Here is a 20,296-nt window from a genome sequence, read left to right as displayed (position 1 = left end):
TCAAAACAGTTGGGGGTCGGGCGCCACCCATGCTGAACAGGACCCCTCCAGCGGCAGGCTCTCGAGGGGAGGATCGCCCGGGAGCCGAGATCCCGGCCTGGAGCCGGAAACCCCGGAGCGCCGACTCTGGAGCCGGATGCGGCGGCTTCCTGCTCCGCCCCCTTACGAGAGGGCGGCCACCCAGGGCTCTTCGGAAAACCCGGAGTGGATTTCCGTCCGCTGCACGCGTGGGTGGGGGTGCGGACTGTAACCCTGTGGGTGGAGGAATGGGTCTCTCCTCGCCTGAAACGCTGCCAGCGGGAGTTCTCGCCATGACGTTGTGTGGGGCAGGGGAATGTCAAACTCTGCTCTTGCCCTCCCCTGGGGGCTGAAGACTGGAATCTTTATCCCAATACAGTGCGGCGCGACGTGGGCTCCAGGATCCCGGAATGGAGGGGGCCTGAGCACAGCGGAGCTGGGACCCGGGCTCCTGGGTCCCGGCCCCTGGGCGTCCAGCGCTCCCCTAGTCCGCGGCCCTGGCTCCTGTCCTCACTTCCTTCCCTTTTTGGCTCCCGCTCTCGGAGCGGGCGGACGTGGGGGGAGCGGAAAGGGCGGGAGGGCCCGGGAGCCTTGCGGGGGGGTACAGGGGGTTGCGGAAAAGCCGGGGAAAGGACTTGGTCCGGGGACTCGGTCAGGGGCCGGAGACCGACGGGAACAGCGGCCCGGGACCCGCGCTGCCCCCACCCCTCCCGAGCAGGTCAGAGCCAGAGCACCCTATGACCCTGCCCATTGCCGTACTCGTGACCCCCTCATCCCCAAAATGCAAAGAGGACCTATTCTACCCCTGTGTCGCCCCCCGCCCCCGCCCCCGCCTCCCTGCGGGACTCCCATCCGGTTACCTAGACACTCACCCGCGTCCCTCCCCTCTTGGCTCCCCCGCGCCCACCTGACTCTCCACCTGCCCCCCCTACTGTCTCTCCCCAGGCGCCCCCATGGCCCGACCCCGCTGATTCCTTCACTCGGCCATGCTCCCGCGGCCCCTGCGGCTGCTTTGGGACACGAGCCCCCCCGGGGGAGTCGTGCTGAGCAGCTTCCGGAGTCGAGACCCCGAAGAGGGTGGGGGCCCAGGTGGCCGGGGCGTGGGCGGGGGGCAGGAGGAAGAGGAGGAGGAGGAAGAAGACGAGGTGAGATGCGGGTGGTGGGAGGTAGTGGGTATGTATTTCGGAGACTCTCCACCTTTTCTCTCCGTGTTTCTGTGTCCCTCCGTCTCTTCCTGTCTGTCTCAGTTATTTCCGCGCCTCCTGCTGGGTGTCTGCCCGTCTCCCCGCTGCCGGGAGTCCCGGCGTTTCTGTGGTTCTCTGTGGCACTGTGACTCAGGACCTGCCCGCAGGAACCTGCCCTGTTACTGTCTGGAGCGTCTGGCTGGCTGGCTCTCCTGCGGGTCTCTGGCCCTCTCCGCCTGTGCCTGAGCGTGCCTGCCTCTCTGGGCATTGTGTCTTGGTCCCTGTCTCCCCTTGTTTTTGTTTGGCGGGGAGGGGTTTGTTTCCACAGTAACCGGCTCCTCTGACTCTGGGATTGGGGAGGGAACCCTTCGATTTCGTGACCCCTCCCCCATTTCCCGCCTGGCGCTGGGCGGAGGCGGGAAGCCAGGGTTCTTGGACCTCGAGGGACGATCCCAGGTTGAGTGGGTGGTGGTCACCTGCTTTCCTCCGGGACTAATGGTGGTGGCCAGGAGCAGGTTTGGGGGCCTCAGGAGCGGCCAGAAGTTGGATTTGGGGCCCCGGGCCCTGGACTCCTGGGTCTAGGGGCTGGGTGAGGTCAGGGTGACTGGCAGGGCTGGTTTTTCGGGATCGGCTGGGGGAGGGGCCGGGGCCATGTGACTCTGTGAGTCTACCCCCCCACATCATCCTCACTTCCCCTTCTCCTGCCTGTACCGGGATCGGAGCCGCCACCTTGAGGGGGTCTCCAGGGCTGAGGGGCCAGGGGGAAGGGGGCTAAGGGGAAGGACCCCCTCTTTGAGCTTGGCCAGTTCCTGCGGGGGAGGGCGGAGCATGCGGCTGTGCCCGTGACTGAGGTTTCAGCTTCTCAAGGTCTCTGCCTCTGCCTGTCTCCCTCTCTTGCTTCCCTCTCCTCTCCTTTGCACCTTACTTTTCTGCTGCGTTGGGTTCAGCTCTGGGGGGAAAGGGCTTCGGCAATCTCCAGGATCAGGGTTCCTGCATTCCATCCACTCCCCCACTGCAACCCCCCCGACTCCACCGGGCCCTGAGGCGGCTTGGGGGGGGCTGCTTGGGCCCCAGTGGGGGAGACCTGGGGTCACCAGCCCCCCCCACCCCTCGCACTCGCTGGTACTGTCCCCCGCCACCACAGGTGAGGGGTACAGAGGGAGGAGTAGAGCCTGGGGATAAGGGCTGGGGGCAATGGGGGGTGGTGTGGGACTATCTGACTTCCCCTTCCTTGCTCCTCCAGGCCCCTGTGTCTGTCTGGGATGAGGAGGAGGATGGTGCCATCTTTACTGTCACAAGCCGCCAGTATCAGCTTCTTGATCCCTTGGTGAGATCATAACTTTGGCTTCTCACCTCTAACCCATCACTTCCCAGTTCCCCTTCCCCTGGTCGACTTTCTGGCCAGAGTGCTAGGTTGAAAGTCTGGAGACCTAGACTTTGCTGTATGACTTGGGTCAAGATTTTTGCCCTCTCTGAATCTTAATATAATGAGCCTAGATCATCTCCTAGGTCTGGGATTTTCCCCAGAGATCTAGGGGCAGAGTTGAAGTTTAAAGGTGAGTGACTGGTCCTCTCTCCCCCACCAGGCCCCAACGCCTCCCCCGCGTTCCTCCCGAAGGCTCCGAGCTGGCACTCTGGAGGCCCTGGTCAGACACCTGCTGGATGCCCGGACATCAGGGGCTGATGTGACCTTCACATCAGCCTTTCTGGCCACCCACCGGGCCTTCACCTCCACACCTGCCCTGCTTGGACTTGTGGCTGACAGGTCAGGGTCATAATGGTCCAAGGGTCATGGAGGTGTCTGCATTTTCTAAAGCCAGAAAATCCCACCCAAATAGTCAAAGCCACTGAGGGTTTGGAAAAAATAGACAGATAGAATCTCTTGCCCTCCCCAGACTGGAGGCCCTTGAATCTCATCCTACTGATGAACTAGAGAGGACTAAAGGGTGAGTGAGCCCTCATAACCTCACAGCCCGTCTGCCCGAGCTGCTCCTTGACGGCTGACCCCTGGATTCTCCTTCTCCCAGGGTAGCCATCTCTGTACTGTCAACCTGGCTGGCCTCTCACCCTGAGGATTTTGGCTCTGAGGTCAAGGGTCAGCTTGACCGGCTTGAGGGCTTCTTGCTTCGTACAGGGTATGCAGCAGGGGAGGGTGTTGGGGGGGGCAGCGCTGACCTCATCCGCAACCTCCGGTCCCGGGTGGCCCCCCAGGCCTCCGACCTTCCTAAGCCCCTGGCCCTCCCCGGCGATTCCCCTGCTGACCCCACGGATGTCCTGGTGTTCCTCGCTGACCACTTGGCCGAACAGCTGACCCTGCTAGATGCGGTGAGACCCTGACCTCTGACCCCTATGCCCCTGGCCCCTTTACTAACCTTCCCTGACTCCAGATCCTTTCCTTGCTTCCAGCCCTTCCCTACCCAGCTCCCAGCCTCCTCTGTCCACCTAGTTTTGACCTTTCCCTATTTCCCCTTGGTTGTTTCCCTCAAGCCCTGTGCCCCTCTGGTTCCTTGGCTACCTGAGATCCCTACACCCCTGGTACTGGAAGGCTGACCTCACTTGACTATGAACTTTAACCTCCAACCTCTGCCCGGCAGGAGCTGTTTCTCAATCTGGTCCCCTCTCAGTGCCTGGGGAGCTTGTGGGGGCACAGAGACCGGCCAGGACATTCCCACCTCTGCCCATCTGTCCGAGCTACTGTCACACAGTTCAATAAGGTGGCAGGGGCAGTGGTCAGTTCTGTCCTGGGGGCTACCTCAATTGGAGAGGGGCCTGGAGAGGTGACCGTACGGCCACTCCGTCCCCCTCAGAGGGCCCGGCTCCTGGAGAAGTGGATCCGCGTGGCAGAGGTAAGAGAGAGGATCGGCCCTGATGGGGACTGTGGTGTGGAGAGAGGTCCCACAGCTATGGCCTCCCTCTGTGACCCCCACAGGAGTGCCGTCTGCTCCGAAACTTCTCTTCGGTTTATGCTGTTATATCGGCCCTGCAGTCCAGCCCCATCCACAGGCTTCGGGCAGCCTGGGGGGAAGCAGCCAGGTGGGGAGGATGGGGCACTGGACCGGGGGCAGGCTGGGAAGGGGTGGGCAAGCCAGGCCCATCCTCAAGACTGCTGCCCTCCATCCCCCAGGGACAGTCTCAGAGTCTTCTCTAGCCTTTGCCAGATTTTCTCTGAGGAGGATAACTATTCCCAGAGCCGGGAGCTACTCCTGCAGGTAAGGCCCTATTCCCTGGCGTTCCCAGCCATCCCTGCTCTCCCCGCCCCACTCGCATATCCCCTTGTTCTGTCACCACCAGGAGGTGAAGCTGCAGCCCTCGCTGGAGCCAAATTCCAAGAAAGCCCCGAGGTCTGGCTCCCGGGGTGGGGTGAGTGACTAGTGGGGGTTGGTCATGGAGTGTGTGGGGGAAGCAGCCTGAGGGATGGAAAGGGGAGGCCCAGTGGGTGAGGAGAATTAAGTTTGTCCTCTGAGGCAATGGGATAGGAAAGTAGAGGGATGGAGAGCCCTCAGATCTGTGGTAGGTGTGTCTGACTCTGATCTCTGACCTCAGGGTGTGGTCCCATACCTTGGCACCTTCTTGAAGGACCTCGTGATGCTGGATGCAGCCTCCAAGGATGAGCTGGAGGTCAGTGGTGTGTGTGTTTGTGTGTGCATTGCAATGATGGAACAAGTGGACCTCAGGGTCACACAGCTGTCCCTCCAGAAAGGGGCTGCAAGGCGTGCCTAAGCCCTTAAGCACTGAGGGCCAGGACCCTGGAACCAACCAGATTGCTGGGTTCTGGTTCTGTTGCTTTGGCAAGTTGCTTAACCTCTTTGTGCCTTAGTGATCTGTAAATGGGAAACTAGTGACAGTATCTACATCAGCTCGTTATTATGAGGGTTAAATGAATTAACATTTGGCGAGTACCTTACCTGAAATGTAAGCATATGTAGTTTGTTAAATACACAAATACTGGGACCTGGGGCAAATTCCTTATCCTCTCGGAGCCTTAATTTTCTCATCTGTGAAGTGGACACAGTGATGTTCAATGTAAAGGGTAAGGTAGAGTGCTTAGGCCATGAGAGACAGGAGGGGAAGGAGGGGGCGGGATGGAGGAGTCAAGAGGCCGAGGGAAGTGTGTATGAGTTGGATGTGGATGTGGTGTTTGGGAGAGGGGCCATGGTCTCTGTGTGGCAGGGTTGGGACTCTCACCCGATCCCCCTTATCTTTGCAGAATGGATACATCAATTTTGACAAGCGGAGGAAGGTGAGGGGAGTGATGGGTGGGATGCTAGACACCCCTAGCTGTGTCCCAGAAAGGGAAGAGGGAGGGGAAAGTCAGGGCTCCCTGAGTTTTGGCTCCTGCAGTCTGAAGTCTCCTTCTTAGGAGTTTGCTGTCCTTTCTGAGCTGCGGCGGCTCCAGAATGAATGTCGTGGCTATGACCTCCGACCTGACCCTGATATCCAGCAGTGGCTACAGGGGCTCCGGTCACTGACAGAGGCCCAGAGGTGACTGGCTGGGTGAGGTTGAGACTCCAGGGCTCAGGCTGGGTGTGAGGGTCAGTGTGTCATGTCCTAATCTCTGGCCATTGCCCCCCTCCTCAGCCATCGTGTGTCCTGTGAGGTGGAGCCATCTGGTACCAGTGACCCTCCTGCCCCACGGGTGCTTCGGCCAATGCTGGTCGTCTCACAGTGGACAGAGTGAGAGAGTCAGCGGTTGGGGGGCAAGTCTCCAAGAGACTTGCCCTTCTTCCTCTGACCTTCCCAATCTCCTGCCACTCCAGGGTTCTGGGTTCTGTTGGGGGTCCCACCCCCCTGGTCTCCTGGGACCGGCCCAGTGTCGGAGGAGATGAGGTGCCTGGAACCCCTGCTCCTCTGCTGACCCGGCTAGCCCAGGTGAGCTCTGTTCTTGACCTCTGACCTCAACACTCACCCTGACTCTGTGAATGTTTCTTCCTTGACCTCCCTGCCTTCACGCCAGTTCCCCATGTTGTTTGTCCCCAGCACATGAAGTGGCCGTCTGTCTCGTCTCTGGACACTGCCCTGGAAAGCACTCCATCCCTGCACAGTCCAGCTGACCCCAGCCACCTCTCTCCCCCAGCCTCCTCCCCTAGGCCTTCTCGAGGTCACCGCCGCTCAGCCTCCTGTGGCTCCCCGCTCAGCGGGGGTACAGAAGGGGCCTCCAGGGGGACCGGAGACGGGGCAGGGGGGTCTGGGTCAGGAGCCTCTGATTGCCGAATCATCCGCGTCCAAATGGAGCTGGGGGAAGATGGCAGTGTCTACAAGAGCATTTTGGTGAGGGATCCCTGGGCTGGGAGGTGGGGGTGAAGGATGGTGCCTTGTGGGATGATAGATGTTGTCTAAGGTTTGAACAGCCAAATGGGAGGATGATTGTAGTTTTAATTCTGACCTTTGGTTTTCACAGCCCTGTTTTATTTTGAAGGCTACTTTGCATTAGCTGCTGCACCTTGAACTTTTGGTGGCCATATTAGGTTTTCCTAACCAACAGCAGTTGCCCACAGGGAAGCAGCCCTGTTTCACTGGGCACCATGTGGGCTGGCCTGTGGAGTACGGAGAGCCACCACATTGGGTTTCCCTGTTCACTCTGAAGTGCTGGACATGGGTAACCTTTTTTGGTTGGGATCAGTAGCTAGGGTTGAAAGGATGGGAAATAGAGGTCATCATGGCCAATTTATTGCTCTTTTGGTCTCCTGTGGTGCCAGGTGACAAGCCAGGACAAGGCTCCAAGTGTCATCAGTCGTGTCCTTAAGAAAAACAATCGTGATTCTGCGGTGGCTTCGGAGTATGAGCTAGTGCAGCTGCTACCAGGGGAGCGAGGTCAGAGGCCGTGAGGGGAGGCAGACTCAGGAGAGTGGTGGCCCCAGTGGGAGAGCTTCCACATCCGGGTGGTTTTTGGGGGAATGACTGTGTTTGTGCTTGACACCCCCTCTCTGAACCTACAGAGCTGACCATCCCACCCTCGGCTAATGTCTTCTATGCTATGGATGGAGCTTCACACGATTTCCTCCTGCGGCAGCGGCGAAGGCCCTCGGCCGCTACACTGGGCCTCACCAGCAGTCCCTCTGCCTCAGGAACTCCCCCAAGCGAGGGACGAGGGGGCTCCTTTCCCAGGATCAAGGCCAAAGGGAGGAAGATCGCCCGGGCACTGTTCTGAGGAGGAAGCCCTCTTGGCTCACAAAACTCATGGTGGCCACACCAGATGTGGGTAGCCATCCTGAATGGTGGCAGTTATGTCGCACTGGGAAAAAATCCAGAAAGGTAGCTAACCACCCTGGGGCAGTGAAGTGCTGCTAATTTACCAGACACATGAGAGCCAGCCCTGTAGGAACTGGTAATCTCGGTAACCAGGTTGGACACCTGTGTATAGCTCCCCACTTTCCATGAATGCAGCACACGGCTAGTGCTGGGGAAAGGGATCATTTTCTGATTCCTAGCCATATTCTAGCATGCCAGGGCCAAGGAAAGGCCTAGAAGTAAGGGGAGAGGAAAAGCCTAGAGGCTCTGAGCTCTGGGGAGGAGATGGCACAAAGCAGGTTCTACTAGGAATTCTTTGTCCTACTCTGGGGGATCCTGTCACTGTGACACTAAGATAATAAACCAAAACACTACCTGAATTCTACTCCCCTGTCCTTGCAGTGTGTGGGAACTAGCTGCTGGGAGTGAGGGTGGGGAGCTGGCTGAAGGCAGACACCATGGAACAAGAAGGGGCCCAGTGTTTTCTATCCCCACGAAGAGCTGAAAGTGAGCTGCTAGGGAAAATGGTTTCCTCACAATGGCTTATTTCTCCACCCCTGGTCCCTTTCTTTGCTCTTAAATTTTTCTCCTCAGTTGTCAGAGACCCATGTCAACTAGCAGCCACCCAATTAAAGTGATCAGTGTGAAGACCTCCCCTGGCTGCAAGTTTCTAAGAAACAAATTAAGACAAAGAAATGGAAGAACAACTTTGTGGACAATGTACAAACTTGGAGAACTTAAAACATCACAAAACATTATGTTTTGGGATTTTAAGTCAGTTTAAACTATCTTCAAACAAATTCTGGGAAGAGAGAGGTTTAAAAGGATTAAGAGGGATGCCAGGGCTACCTGGGGGATGACAAGCAATCATAGCAAAAAGGATCACCGCAGTTTACCCTGGGGTCTCAGGTAGACAACTGTAAGTTCTTCAATTAAACTGCCCTTTCCAACAATTGTTACATTGTAAATGCCCTTCTCATATTTCCTAAAGAGGAGTGCCAACCAATATAAGTGGGAGTTAACGGTTGTACATACAGGCAAGTAGTAGGTTTGAAACATTTCAAATTTTAGTCTCGAGAAAGAAGGATTCCTCTGCCATAGAAAGATTGCAGTTCCAAAAATCTGGACCTGAGGGAGTAATGTAGGTGATGTACATATACAGTGGAAAGGGCCAGGGGAATGGATGGAGACAATTACAACAGAAGTGGCTGGTCAGAAAACAGCCAGGGGTTTTCACATTTTATTAGCTACGGTATAGACCCTAGAGCTGCCTCGTTCCCTCCCCTCCCCTTCCCCCCACCACGGGGTCAGGCCTTCCCAGGAGCCCCTGCCTTTGCCGCCTGGGCCCGCTGGAACTCCTGCTGCAGCTGAGCAAGGGTCTCCCTCTGTTGCTCTGACTGCCGCTCAAGGTCTCGGAGCTGGGATTCGTATCGTTTACTGAGGACAGGCAAGAGAGACAAAGAAACAAGGAGAAATGAGTGAGAGTTACTACTGAGGGTGCTGAAGGCAAGAAAGAGATTGGTGGAACACTTGAGATCTAGGGGAGGGAGGAGAAGGGGGTTAAAAGGGAAGGGGTTGGAGGAACCGGACAACTGGGGGCTACTCTGGAGAGCTACTCTACATGGCTCCTCAACACCTCTACTCCAGCGGTGTCACCTGCGCCACAGGGCAGTGGAGCAAGGACTCACATTTCAGCTGTGATGTAGTCCAGCCTCTTCCCCACTGTGGCCCGAGCCTCCCCCAGCTCCTGTTTGACCAGCACTGGACCCAGAAGTTTAAAGACCACGTTGGACCCATCCAGTAGGGCCAGTTCCTAATGGAGGAATGGGATATATATGATCAGAATCATTGCCAGGACAGGTCCCTCCTCGACCCACAAATCCCAGTTTCTCACCTCCTTCACGATATTATTTTCTGTTAGCTGCGCCTCAAGCTTCTGCCGCCCTGACATAGATTTACTCAAGTCTGGGGGTGGAAGAAAGGAGTTGATGAGAGACATCAAATGTGCCACTCGACACCCCCCCACACGCACACACCCCGCCCCACAATCCTGGTCAGAAGAAAACGGAGCTGAGGAAGTGGACAAGGATGGAGGCCGCGGTCAGTGGGCGGGAAAGGGGCTGCACGCTGGGGCCTGGGTGCGGCAGAAAACATCCTGGTTTGGGTTCTGAGTCAGTGAGGCGACTGGGGCGAGGCTACACCGATCCTGCTCCCTTACCCTTCTGTAGCTGTTGGTATTTCTCCACTTCTCCCTGCAGCTTCTTCTGGATCAGCTCAGCCATGGCGGGGACGGAAACCTGCGGGGAGCGGGCGAGGGGCGCTGGGTCTCACACTCTGGAAGGCGCCCTAGCTCCCCTTTCTGGCCTGGCCTGCGGAAATGACAGCGCTCTTGAGAGGCAGCCTCTCGGGTCACCGCAGCCTCTCCGCGTCACGGATACGGACTCTGCCTCGGCCCCAGACGGTTGCGGGCGAAACGAGACCCCAAACCCCTCAACCAACACGCTACGCTACTCACGTTCTCCCTTCAGTATTAATAAACCCGGAAGTAAACAAAGACTGCTGGGAAAAGACGGCGCCGGAAGCTGTCTTCTGACGCATGCCGGGAACTGTAGTTTTGACGTGTTTAAAGAGTGGTGTTCTGCTAAAAAGACTGGCCTCGGAAGGTTTTAGGCAAGATGGGGAAATGAAGCTGGAAAAAGAAACTGCTCCGTTCCTTGGGTCCTGGCCCCGGACTTGCCTTTCTTTCATTACTCAGGCAAAAGCTGCCGCCCCCAGAGGGCGACGCCAAGGCTGTCCCGCCCCTCCACAGAGAGCGCGCCCTCACTCAAGATGGCGCCTGGAAGGCTTCAGACCTGGTGCGTGCTGATTGGATGAGGGCCAGAGGACTTCCGGGAGTTCCCAAGCCGACTGTGGGACAGCTGAGAGGAGTTTGCACGTGGATCGTGGTTGGGGTGGGCTGGATGGAGACGGCCCCCAAGCCGGGCAGGGATGTCCCGCCCAAGAACGTCAAATTTCAGTCCAAGAAGAAGGTAGAGGCCTCCCTGGGGTGGAAGGGAAGTTTTTAACTGCGGGGTTGGAGGGGCGGGGCGCGGGCAGCGGAGTATCAGGGCTCCTGATCTGCCGGTAGAAACCGCGGCGATACTGGGAGGAAGAGACCACTCCGACAGCTGCCGCAGCCTCTCCAGGGCCCCCTGGTAACAAGAAGAGGAATCGAGAGCTCCGCCCCCAAAGGTCCAAGAAGGCTTACATCCCGAAGAAGTCTCGGATCTCCAAGAAGCCCCAACTCCCGAAGAAACCCCGAGAACGGAGGAATCCGGAGCCTGAGCGGAGTTTGTCCGGGGTGAGCCTGGGACCTGATATGGTGTGGGGGCAAGTGCTTTGAGGGTGCGAGTGTTGGGGTCAACCCGAGCCTGTCTGTTAATTGCCTCCTCACTGCCCCAGGCGCAGGACCCATTTCCAGGCCCCGCTCCCGTCCCTTTGGAGTTGGCTCAGAAGTTCTGTCGCATTGACAAATCCAAAAAGGTGAGGACCAGCCGGAGAGTAGGGAGGGGTTGCAGGCTGAGAGTGTCTGGGTGAGTTGGATGGAGGTGGGGCCAGGTGGCTCTCTTGTGCCTTCACATATTCTCTGGTTTGTCTCGCTCTCCTCTACCACCAACGATGTTATAGCTGCCACATTCTAAGTCCAAAACCCGAAGCCGACTTGAGGTGGCTGAAGCTGAGGAAGAGGAAATAAGTGTCAAAGCTGCTCGTTCTGAGCTGCTGCTTGCTGAGGAACCTGGGTAAGTGGACCCTAATGTGGGGCTCCCCAGCCTCTGCTTTATGGGACTCTCCTTTCTCATTTTTATGTTGGTACACTGACTTCATATTAGGAAGCTTTACTGCAACCCTAACACTCACTTGCAGCTTTCTGGAAGGGGAGGATGGGGAGGACACAGCAAAGATACGCCAGGCAGACATCGTGGAGGCTGTGGACATTGCAAGTGCAGCCAAGGTGAGCCTGAGGGTGGAAAGGGGGCCAATGAGTTGATTGGTGGTGCAGAGCAAGATGGAAGTGGGGACTAGAAGAGGGAATTACTGAAAGGAGCCAATTCTTTCATGATTTTTTTTTTTTAACTCTTTACTTTCCCAGCATTTTGACTTGAACTTGAGACAGTTTGGACCCTACAGGTTGAATTACTCTCGAACTGGGAGGTAAGGTTGCATTCCAGTGACTCTGGAACTAGGACATAGGCCTGTCTCCTCGTCACTTCAGCCATGCCCGCCTCAGCCACACCACCGTGTGTTTGGAGTGGGGCAGCTCCTGGGATTTGCTCACCTGTGAGAGTGAGCTTGTACAACACCTTTCCTCTCACCTGGGGAGGAGGGGCTGGCCTGGGGCAGACCTCAACAGGTCTGAGTCAGGCGCTCCCCTGCACTGACACCCTGCCTGTCCCTCACCTCCAACAGGCACCTGGCTTTTGGAGGGCGCCGGGGTCATGTGGCCGCCCTTGACTGGGTGACAAAGAAGCTCATGTGTGAGATCAATGTCATGGAAGCTGTGCGGGACATCCGGTCAGTGGGAGTGAGACAGCCCATCCCTGATTGAGTGACAGCCCATGACCCCCTTTCCCACTGAACCGTTCGTGCCCTCCTCCCAGGTTTCTGCACTCAGAGGCACTGCTTGCTGTCGCTCAGAACCGCTGGCTTCACATCTACGACAACCAGGGCATCGAGCTCCACTGCATCCGCCGCTGTGACCGCATCACTCGACTTGAGTTCCTGCCTTTCCACTTCCTCCTGGCCACAGCTGTGAGTGGCTGAGGAGCACAGGGACGAGGTGGCAGCTCCTGAGAAGACCGCCCCTCCTCTGGGATCATGGCAGAGGGAGGACAGAGGGCAATCGGGACTCATTCTCTCTCTCTCCCTCTTATAGTCGGAGACGGGGTTTCTGACCTACCTGGATGTGTCAGTGGGAAAGATAGTGGCAGCTCTGAATGCTCGGGCTGGACGGCTCGACGTCATGACTCAGAACCCTTACAATGCCGTCATCCATCTCGGACACAGCAATGGTCTGTCCCTGGCTGGGCTTTGACTCTGACTATCCTGACGTGCTTTGTTCTATATTGTACTTCACCAATACTTTACTTCCCTCTCTTGTTACCTCTTGGCCTTGAGTCCCCATTTTCCCCAGGTTTAATCACCTCAGTGCCCTATTAGTAACTTCAGCTCTCTTCGTCTGACTTCCAGGTACTGTGTCCTTATGGAGTCCAGCCGTGAAGGAGCCACTGGCGAAGATTCTCTGTCACCGTGGTGGGGTCCGGGCTGTGGCTGTAGATTCTACAGGCACGTAAGTCACTTGTTTGGTCATGAGGTGCTGGGGTCACAGCTGGGCAGAAAGGCGTAGAAGTCAGTGTGCCTTCAGCAGCACAGACTCTGCAGCCAGGCTGCCTAGATGAATCCTGATGTTACCATTGACCAGCCATGTAAGTGTGGGCAAGTTACATAACCTCTCTGTGCCACATCTTCCTCACCCTGAGAGTGGGGACATGAGTGTCTAGCTCAGCAAACTTTTTCTGTAAAGGGCCAGGTGGTAAATATTTTAGGCTTTGCTGGCCAAGAGGCAAAATCAAGCGTATTATGTAAGTAGATAACAACAGAGAAAACAAAGCACAAATTTTTAAGCAACGAAATACAAAATATAATAATTTAATACAATATTTTTGTAGTACAGGTCTACAAACGGGAAGAATTAGATTCCTCTTTTTGAAGATAACATTTTGCTTAATTGAGGTTCAAAGTTAGTGTTCCAGATCACCAAACTCAATTGCAAATGTTTGTCTGTTAATGCTGATCTGTAGAGAGATTTTCTATATTTTATCTTTGGAAACATCTTTTCACACAGATAAATGATGAGATAGGTGGTCTGTGAGGTGCTCAAAATGCTGTCAAATTATAACCATGTCACCGAGACTTGTCGCATGCCAGGCAGCAGTGCGAAGCGATAAGACGCCATACACGGTGTCTATCTTGGCCACTTTACCGTCCTCTTATAATGCAAAAGCAGCCACAGAATAAGTAAAGGAAGGAATGTGGTTGTGTTCCAATAAAACTTTATTTGTGGACACTGAAAGTTGAGTTTTCTTTAATTTTCACATCTCACAATATTATTCTTTTGATTTTTTTCCAACTGCTTAAAACTTAGCTTATAGGCTGTTCAGAGATAGGTGGTGGGCGGCTTTGTTTGGCTCATGGGCTGTAGTCTGCCCAGCCCTGGGCTTAGCTCATAGAGCGCTGGTAGACATTAATTAAGGCACGGAGAGTTTAGTGTGGTGCCCGGAGAATAGGGAGCACCGTCTTTCATTCTCGTCCTCAGTGAAGATGATTGTGCTCTTTAGGTCTGGCTGGTGCCGTGAGGGGAGGGGTGATGGGTCCGCTTTGAATCTCTGCTCTTCCTGAGAGAGTACTGGCATTTCCACAGCTGTTGTGATCCGTATGTATGTCTGGATCTGGCAGACTGTTTCCACACAAATTCCCATGTGTTTTCCTCTAACTCCTTTTATCTGTCAGGCATTCATTGGGCACCTGCTGCAGGCTGGGCTCTGCACTAAGGTTCTGGGGGTATAAGGATGCATTGCCATTGAGCCTGCCCTAGCGTGGTGTTTCACGCACTTTATTTACAAAAACAGGTGGCTCTGGTTTCCGGGAATCATTGGCCAGGTGATACATTAGTTTCTACTCGGTTGTCTTCTAGAACCCCAGACTGCATGTGTCCATCCCTGGATAGGTCACTTCTCTCCCAAAGTTCCTCCTTGCCTGCTCCCTTTCTGCCACATTTTCCTGTCACCTAAAATATGACTTTTTTAATACCTCTAGCTACTCCACCATGTGTTTTTCAGCCATCAGTAATAGCAGGAATCAAAAGCACCGATCACTGAGTGCGTTCTGGGTGTCCAGGCTCTGCTACTTGCTTTGGTGGCATCATTTCATGACTACTCATGACCCCTGTGATGTTCTGACTGTTGTTCCCCTCAAGGGTCCCTCCAAGTCTGCTCTCCATCCTTGCTGTCTCCATGGGCATGCATGATGCTAACAGCATTTCCAGCCTCCAGTTCTTCCTCCTGCCGTGTCCTGGGTGTGCTGCCAGAACAATCTTTTCCACAGCTGCTCTCCTCCTTATACACTGCTGCCCAGGCATCATCTGCATTAAGTATAAACTATAGAACTTTATTTTTAAGTGGTTTTAAGGAAAAACAGGAAAAGGAAAAGCCCAGTGGCCACCAACTTATGAAAGCCTGCCAGCCGCTCAGACCCCCTTGGCGTCCCATAGTTGTATCTTTGTGGACAAGTGGTTTGGTTCCGCCCTTTTAGTCCGTATCTGTGCCAGCGCGGTTCTGCTAGAGTAGGGAGGCCTGTCCCGAGGTTTTCTGCCCTCTGTGGGCCCTGGACCGAAGCTGTAGCTTGCCTTCCCCGGGCTGCCCGGGTCAGCTGCTCCTGTGCCCAGGGCTTAATCGGTTAGTCCACCGAGGTCTGGTCAACATCTTGATGCTGAAGGGCTCTGGTCCCTGATCTTAGGCCCACCCCTGCTTGTCTCTGGTTCTCCTCAGCAGTGCCTTAGACAAGCCACAGAGGCTCCAGAGATGAGGCTTACTGTCTTCCTCAAGAGGCTTTCTTGGAAGCTTGCACTAGGATTGGATTGGATTCTCAAAGCTGGACTGTTTCTTGCAAGTTTAGTAGCAGGGTAGTGTGGCCTGGATGCCCATCTGGCCAGCGAGCTGGTACTGGCACCGGGGATCCCTGTGTGGAAGGTGGGCGTGTATGGGGTGAGGAGCCAGCATGTGCCTCTCAGTTGTTGGCTCACTGAAGGGTGTGGCCCTGTGTCTCAGGAGCCCTCAGTTAATTCCTGGTTTGCACTGATGGCCCTTGCTTCTGGTGGAGTTGGGGCCCTCATTGTCTTGTCTTGTCTGGAGAAGTAGCTAACTGCCTCTATTTGGCCCCATCACAGGGCAAGTCTCTGCTCATAGGAACTCTTCAGTCCCCTTCTCCTGGGTTCACAGCCAAGGCTAGAAAGAGAGGCCTTGACCCCTTGGCAAACATGCATCCGCTGGCCTGGTGGGTCCCCTTCAGCCTCCTCTGAGGAAGAACTTGAACGCAGGTAGAAGCTCCACCCTCTGAAGGTGCACGATTGCTTGGAGGGGTTGGTCCCCAGCCTTGCCCGCCCTCCTTGCAGGGAAAGAGGGGGCGGGGCAGGGCCCCCTAGTGCATGGCTTCATTGCTTCCCAGGGGTGTTGCTCAGGTCCATGCAGTCCTCACCCTGTGGCTTGTCATGCTGGAGAGCAGTGTTGGGGACTGAGTCCTCAGTCTGACTTTCAAAAGCCCCTGCAATTTGTCCCCTCCTGATACTCCTGACCATATTTCCCACCACTCCTGAAAACAAACGTCTGCCTCTGTCCTTCTGTGTCCACACTCTGATGTTAAGTCATTTGTACCTGCTATATCTCAGTTTCTTGTCCTTTCTTGAGAACCACCTAGAAAGACTCAAATTCCAAATTTCCCACGAAGTCCTCCCCGCCCCCGTGGTCAGTCCTTCTCTTCGCTGAGCCGCTGTGCGGCCTGTCCGTGCAGTGGAACAGCACGTTTAGATACAGACTGTCCAGTGCGTTCTCCCTTTGGTCACACGTCTTGAGTAGGTAAGAGGGCAGATAGTAAAGAAACAGGCCTGACTTGAATTCTAGCTCCTCCACTCACCCTGATCTCTTTTCTCTGGGCTTCAGATTCCTCATCTGTAAAAGAGAAATACAAATAGTGCTGAGTTATATGACACATAACTGAGAAGATGCCTGTGGAGTGTTTGCTGTGATGGTAGTGGTTACTATCATTATTAGTCTTTTTCTCCCCAACCAGACTTGATGCCTGGATTTGGCCACAGGCCTGCTCACTAAGCCCATACTACAGATTAAGTGATCTCCCCCTTTCCCCCAGGCACATGGCCACCTCTGGCCTGGACCACCAGCTGAAGATCTTTGACTTGCGAGGGACCTTCCAGCCTCTGAGCGCTCGGACCCTGCCCCAGGGAGCAGGGCACCTGGCCTTCTCCCAGCGGGGACTTCTGGCTGCAGGAATGAGTGATGTGGTCAACATATGGGCTGGGCCGGGCAAGGCCAGCCCACCCTCCCTGGAGCAGCCCTACCTCACCCACCGGCTCTCAGGCCATGTGCACGGCCTTCAGTTCTGCCCCTTTGAAGATGTGCTGGGGGTGGGGCACAGTGGGGGCATCACCAGCATGCTGGTCCCTGGTGAGTGAACCAGGGGGTGGGGCTCAAAGTGAGTGAACTCTGGGTAGCAGTTTGAGTGAGCCCAAGACAGCCAGGAGCAAAGGGGCTTGGTTGGCTGGAGCTGCTGGACTGGGTTCCTATTTATGGCTCCTTGCTCCTCCCTCCCTCCAGGGGCTGCTGAGCCCAACTTTGACGGCCTAGAGAGTAACCCGTACAGGAGCCGCAAACAGCGCCAGGAGTGGGAGGTGAAGGCCCTGCTGGAGAAGGTGAGGACTTGCTGTCTGTGCTTTGGGACTGGAGGTAGGGAGAGCTCCCCATGCCGAGGGTCTTGGAAGAGTGGGACTCATTGGCCTCCCTAAATTCTATCCCTCTTTGGGGTCACCCTCCTGTGGCTCCTTACCCATTCTTGTTCCTCTGTGACACCTCCAGGTACCTGCAGAACTCATTTGTCTGGATCCACGAGCCCTGGCAGAGGTTGATGTCATCTCTTTGGAGCAGGAGAAGAAGGAGCGGATAGAGAGGCTGGTAGGGAGCAGGCCCCTGAGTGCTCAGGCCCTCCTTACCCCCACGTCCTCTCCCCACCATGTCCCCAGAAGTGCGGTGCAGCAGGTGGGTGCTGCCACAGTTCTCTCCCTCCGAGGCTGTTAGAGATTTCACTCCTGTCCTCTCCCTCAGGGCTATGACCCCGAGGCCAAGGCTCCCTTCCAGCCAAAGCCAAAACAGAAGGGCCGAAGCTCGACAGCAAGCCTGGTGAAGAGGAAGAGGAAGGTCATGGATGAAGAGCACCGGGTAAATGAGCACTGGGAGGTGGGCCAGGCCTCCCACGGGCTGCACCCTCCTGCTTGTGCCTCTGGCCTTGCTGGCTTGCCCTTTCTTAGCTTGACCCTGTCTCCTCACCCAGGAAAAAGTCCGGCAGAGCCTGGAGCAGCAGGCGCAGAAGCAAGAGAAGAAGGCCATGCCCCTGGGGCCCCGGCCATCTGCCCTGGACAGATTTGTGCGCTGAGCTAGCTCCAGGGGGGCCTGGGAACAATCTCTCCCCAAGATCGCCTGTGGCGAAATGGCCCTGTCCCTGGAATAAGGAGGGGGCAATATGCCTCTTCTCCAATGGCAGCTGGAGAGCTGGCTCCTGGGGTGGGTTGGTATTAAAGAAGAAGGTGGTTTTTGGATAATGTGTCTGGATCGTCCTGTGGACCTGTTCTCCTCCCCTTGCCCAGCATAGGGCTACTCTAGGATCTGAGGGGTTGTGGTGTCTTGCCTCTACCCCTGCCCCATATCTTGTAGTTGCTGTGGCCTTAGCCTTGCTGTTAAGGGACCTTTCTCCTCAGAGAGGCTGTCCTCTCTCTTCCATGTCCCTGGAGATGTCCTTCCCATCCAGCAGGATCTGGCAGTCTCTAGGCTCCCAGGTTTGTGTTCTGGGACTCTGGTGAGGACCACACTGCACTCGAAGAGGTAGAGAGACAAGTTTATTGAGGGGCTTGTGCGCCTCCTGCCATGGCTGGAGAGAGCCACCCCAGCATTGTTTTGTTGTTTCTTCCTGATGACCATCTCTGGGGCTGGCCAGCCAGGCCTCTAGGTTTCTCCTGTATCCCTCAGTCTTCAGTGACAGACTGATCAGCTGCAGCCAGCCAGGGCCCCTGCCATTAGGCCTGGGAGAGAAAAGGACGTGGGGGTGCTGGCTGGACCCTCTGCTCCTCACTCCTCTCATGTGGTCCCAGGCACTCTCAGCTGTGAAGCCAGGCTATTACCCGACACCGCAGGAGGCCCAGGACTCCCTCAAGCCAGGAGCAGAAGGGTGCAGTCCTTTCCCCATCAGAGCCGCCCACCAGCTTCCAGGCTTCTTGCATCTTCCAGGGGTCCAATCTGTGGGATGTCAGCAGGAATCTCCCATAGCAGCACCGGTCCAGGGGGTAGTGTGTGGCACCAGCCAGCTTGACACAGTGGGTTGGTGTGAGGCCTCCTCGTCGGGCACTTACCCCCACAAAGACATCTTCCAGTGGCAGAAGGGGTGCCCGGCTGGCCACCTTCAGGACGAGCTGCACAGCAGAAGCTGACAGCACATAGCCTGTGCCTGAGGCATAGGGTGGAAAGGGGCCCCAGGTGGGAGGCCACTGCTCCTCTGATATCCAGTGCTTAGCCCCTGGGGTCCGAGAGGGGTGCACCCACCAGTGCACACGTCCCAGGTACAAAAGAGGCACTGGCTGGCTCCCCAAAGTGGGGCCGCCGCCTTCCTGCTCTTCATGTCCAACCTCAGGGTCTCTCTGTGGTTCCATGCCCTTCTCCCATTGTTCCCAACGGCCCCCTCGCCGGACCAGCTCTGATACAAGCTCCGGGACGTTCACAAACACATCATCGTCGGTCTTGAGGATGTAGCGGGCCATGGGGCAGTGTTTGTCGGCCCAGTTCAGCCCGCTGAGAGTCTTGAGGGTAAGGTTTCGGTAGGAGTCCTGGAAGGCCGCCTGCACGATGTCCCCCTGGGCCGCTGACTCCCGTGCCAGGTCGTTCTCGTGGGAGACCCCGGTGAGATGCCGCCAGCTCGATTCTCCTAGAAGAAAAAGAGTCTGCACCCTGAGCCCTCGGGCCTCGCGCAGCCCGCCCCACGAGGCTCGAATGGCGTTTCTTTGGTTCAGGTTCTCCGGGGCCGTGCACACGAGGATTAGCAGGAAGGGAGGGGCGCCGGGCCCACCGCACGCCTCCTCGTTGGGGATTAAGAGGCGGGGCAGGGCCAGGGGCGGTCCGGGCGAAGCCGGGGCTGGGAGCAGGGAGGCTAGCGAGAGGCTCAGCAGCTCCTCCCCGATGCCTGAGGGCCCAAAGAGGGTCCAGACAATCACCAGCAGCAGGACGGCAAGGAGAAAGCGCCGGAATAGGCTGAGGGGCATGGTGTGGCGCAGTCCGAGGGGATCTGGAGGGAAAGATGGAGGGCAGTGAGCCCAGCTCTCCGTGGCCTGGGTCTCCAACCGGGGGCCCCGCCTAGGATGCGGCGGGCAGAGCGCGCGGCCGGTTCCGGCGCCGGAAGGTGCCGAAACGCGGAAGCCGGCACGGCCGGAGCTGCGGGGAGGTTACCTTGTCGTTGCAGCCCGGCTGCCAACCAGATGGCTCGAAGGCTGGCGGCTGGCTGCTGCACCAGGCGCTCCCTCCCCTCCCTCGGCGGCGGCTGGGTCCCGCCCCCTTCCCTGGGATAGAGCGGCGCTGCGCGCTCACTGCATCCCCCGGAAACTTCGCAACAGCGCGGGCCGCCGGATGTAGCGCGGTATGAAGTGGGGGTTTTTGCCGGGACACGAGACAGAGACGGAACTGGACCAGCGTGTCTTGGCCGCAGCCGGCGAACGCCAACGCCGCGCAGCGGGACGGACAGGGACCTCCCTCCCCGAACTCGCTCGGGTTCCACCTCCCTTTGCGGAGCCCAGCTCTTCCGGGTCACGGAAACCGGCGCTCATTTAGAGGGTTGCATCTGTACTAGAATCGCCTCAACGTTCCGACCTCCGGACTAGACGCAGACCCCTATCATTTAGAGACTACTGCGATCAAGACTTGCAAAAACTCACGCCAGCGTCTGCAGCCTAGGCTCATCCACCTACACACCACCACCCTGCTGCACCAACCCCAGGGGATTTGGTT

General features: G+C 56.7%; 4 protein-coding genes across 7 annotated transcripts; 2 read left to right on the top strand and 2 right to left on the bottom strand.

Moving 5' to 3' along the window:
* Positions 1-174: 174 nt before the first annotated feature.
* RGL2 (ral guanine nucleotide dissociation stimulator like 2) lies at positions 175-7,815 on the top strand. Of its 4 annotated transcripts, none has more exons than XM_070584362.1 (18): positions 175-736; positions 964-1,163; positions 2,446-2,529; positions 2,789-2,967; positions 3,098-3,148; positions 3,230-3,527; positions 3,797-4,048; positions 4,132-4,235; positions 4,327-4,411; positions 4,494-4,562; positions 4,746-4,820; positions 5,410-5,442; positions 5,563-5,684; positions 5,781-5,876; positions 5,960-6,071; positions 6,180-6,470; positions 6,899-7,013; positions 7,139-7,815. In XM_070584362.1, exons 2-18 carry the CDS (start codon positions 1,005-1,007, stop codon positions 7,348-7,350), a joined length of 2,337 nt encoding a protein of 778 aa, XP_070440463.1. In that variant the 5' UTR covers positions 175-736; positions 964-1,004; the 3' UTR covers positions 7,351-7,815. The 4 variants fall into 4 exon arrangements, 2 of the variants coding, with proteins under 2 accessions (XP_070440463.1, XP_070440462.1); XR_011529684.1 differs by having other exon boundaries at positions 202-736; positions 6,277-6,470; XR_011529683.1 differs by lacking the exon at positions 964-1,163 and having other exon boundaries at positions 236-736; positions 6,277-6,470.
* Positions 7,816-8,635: 820 nt separating this feature from the next.
* PFDN6 (prefoldin subunit 6) lies at positions 8,636-10,070 on the bottom strand. The gene is made up of 5 exons (XM_008543723.2): positions 9,946-10,070; positions 9,649-9,799; positions 9,325-9,395; positions 9,119-9,243; positions 8,636-8,867 (listed from the first exon to the last, which is right to left on the bottom strand). The coding sequence occupies exons 2-5, from the start codon at positions 9,710-9,712 to the stop codon at positions 8,738-8,740; spliced, it is 390 nt and encodes a 129-aa protein (XP_008541945.1). The 5' UTR covers positions 9,713-9,799; positions 9,946-10,070; the 3' UTR covers positions 8,636-8,737.
* A 131-nt stretch (positions 10,071-10,201) lies between these two features.
* WDR46 (WD repeat domain 46) lies at positions 10,202-17,850 on the top strand. The gene is made up of 15 exons (XM_008543724.2): positions 10,202-10,459; positions 10,558-10,770; positions 10,872-10,952; positions 11,097-11,209; positions 11,334-11,421; positions 11,560-11,621; positions 11,877-11,981; positions 12,068-12,218; positions 12,343-12,478; positions 12,657-12,756; positions 16,389-16,702; positions 16,853-16,947; positions 17,111-17,206; positions 17,357-17,470; positions 17,583-17,850. Exons 1-15 carry the CDS (start codon positions 10,301-10,303, stop codon positions 17,682-17,684), a joined length of 1,929 nt encoding a protein of 642 aa, XP_008541946.1. The 5' UTR covers positions 10,202-10,300; the 3' UTR covers positions 17,685-17,850.
* On the bottom strand, positions 13,084-19,887 carry B3GALT4 (beta-1,3-galactosyltransferase 4). Its single transcript, XM_008543726.2, has 3 exons — positions 19,742-19,887; positions 17,082-19,580; positions 13,084-16,189 (listed from the first exon to the last, which is right to left on the bottom strand). The coding sequence occupies exon 2, from the start codon at positions 19,555-19,557 to the stop codon at positions 18,403-18,405; it is 1,155 nt and encodes a 384-aa protein (XP_008541948.1). The 5' UTR covers positions 19,558-19,580; positions 19,742-19,887; the 3' UTR covers positions 13,084-16,189; positions 17,082-18,402.
* Between the last annotated feature and the right edge of the window lie 409 nt (positions 19,888-20,296).

The sequence above is a fragment of the Equus przewalskii genome, chromosome 19 (assembly GCF_037783145.1).
Source record: "Equus przewalskii isolate Varuska chromosome 19, EquPr2, whole genome shotgun sequence".
Taxonomy (NCBI): domain Eukaryota; kingdom Metazoa; phylum Chordata; class Mammalia; order Perissodactyla; family Equidae; genus Equus; species Equus przewalskii.
The sequence above is the reverse complement of the archived record's forward strand: the minus strand, read 5'-3'. Positions and strand labels throughout refer to the sequence as shown.

Excerpts from the sequence above, each read along its gene's own strand:
- RGL2 (XM_070584361.1), top strand. The coding sequence starts at position 335 with ATGTCAAACTCTGCTCTTGCCCTCCCCTGGGGGCTGAAGACTGGAATC. Across the intron at positions 3,528-3,796 it reads AGCTGACCCTGCTAGATGCG|GAGCTGTTTCTCAATCTGGT; the intron begins GTGAGACCCTGA and ends TCTGCCCGGCAG. Across the intron at positions 4,049-4,131 it reads AGTGGATCCGCGTGGCAGAG|GAGTGCCGTCTGCTCCGAAA; the intron begins GTAAGAGAGAGG and ends TGACCCCCACAG.
- PFDN6 (XM_008543723.2), bottom strand. The coding sequence starts at position 9,712 with ATGGCTGAGCTGATCCAGAAGAAGCTGCAGGGAGAAGTGGAGAAATAC. Across the intron at positions 9,396-9,648 it reads ATACCAACAGCTACAGAAGG|ACTTGAGTAAATCTATGTCA; the intron begins GTAAGGGAGCAG and ends TTCCACCCCCAG. Across the intron at positions 8,868-9,118 it reads GACTACATCACAGCTGAAAT|TAAACGATACGAATCCCAGC; the intron begins GTGAGTCCTTGC and ends GCCTGTCCTCAG.
- WDR46 (XM_008543724.2), top strand. The coding sequence starts at position 10,301 with ATGAGGGCCAGAGGACTTCCGGGAGTTCCCAAGCCGACTGTGGGACAG. Across the intron at positions 11,422-11,559 it reads ACATTGCAAGTGCAGCCAAG|CATTTTGACTTGAACTTGAG; the intron begins GTGAGCCTGAGG and ends TTACTTTCCCAG. Across the intron at positions 12,479-12,656 it reads CCATCTCGGACACAGCAATG|GTACTGTGTCCTTATGGAGT; the intron begins GTCTGTCCCTGG and ends TCTGACTTCCAG.
- B3GALT4 (XM_008543726.2), bottom strand. The coding sequence starts at position 19,557 with ATGCCCCTCAGCCTATTCCGGCGCTTTCTCCTTGCCGTCCTGCTGCTG.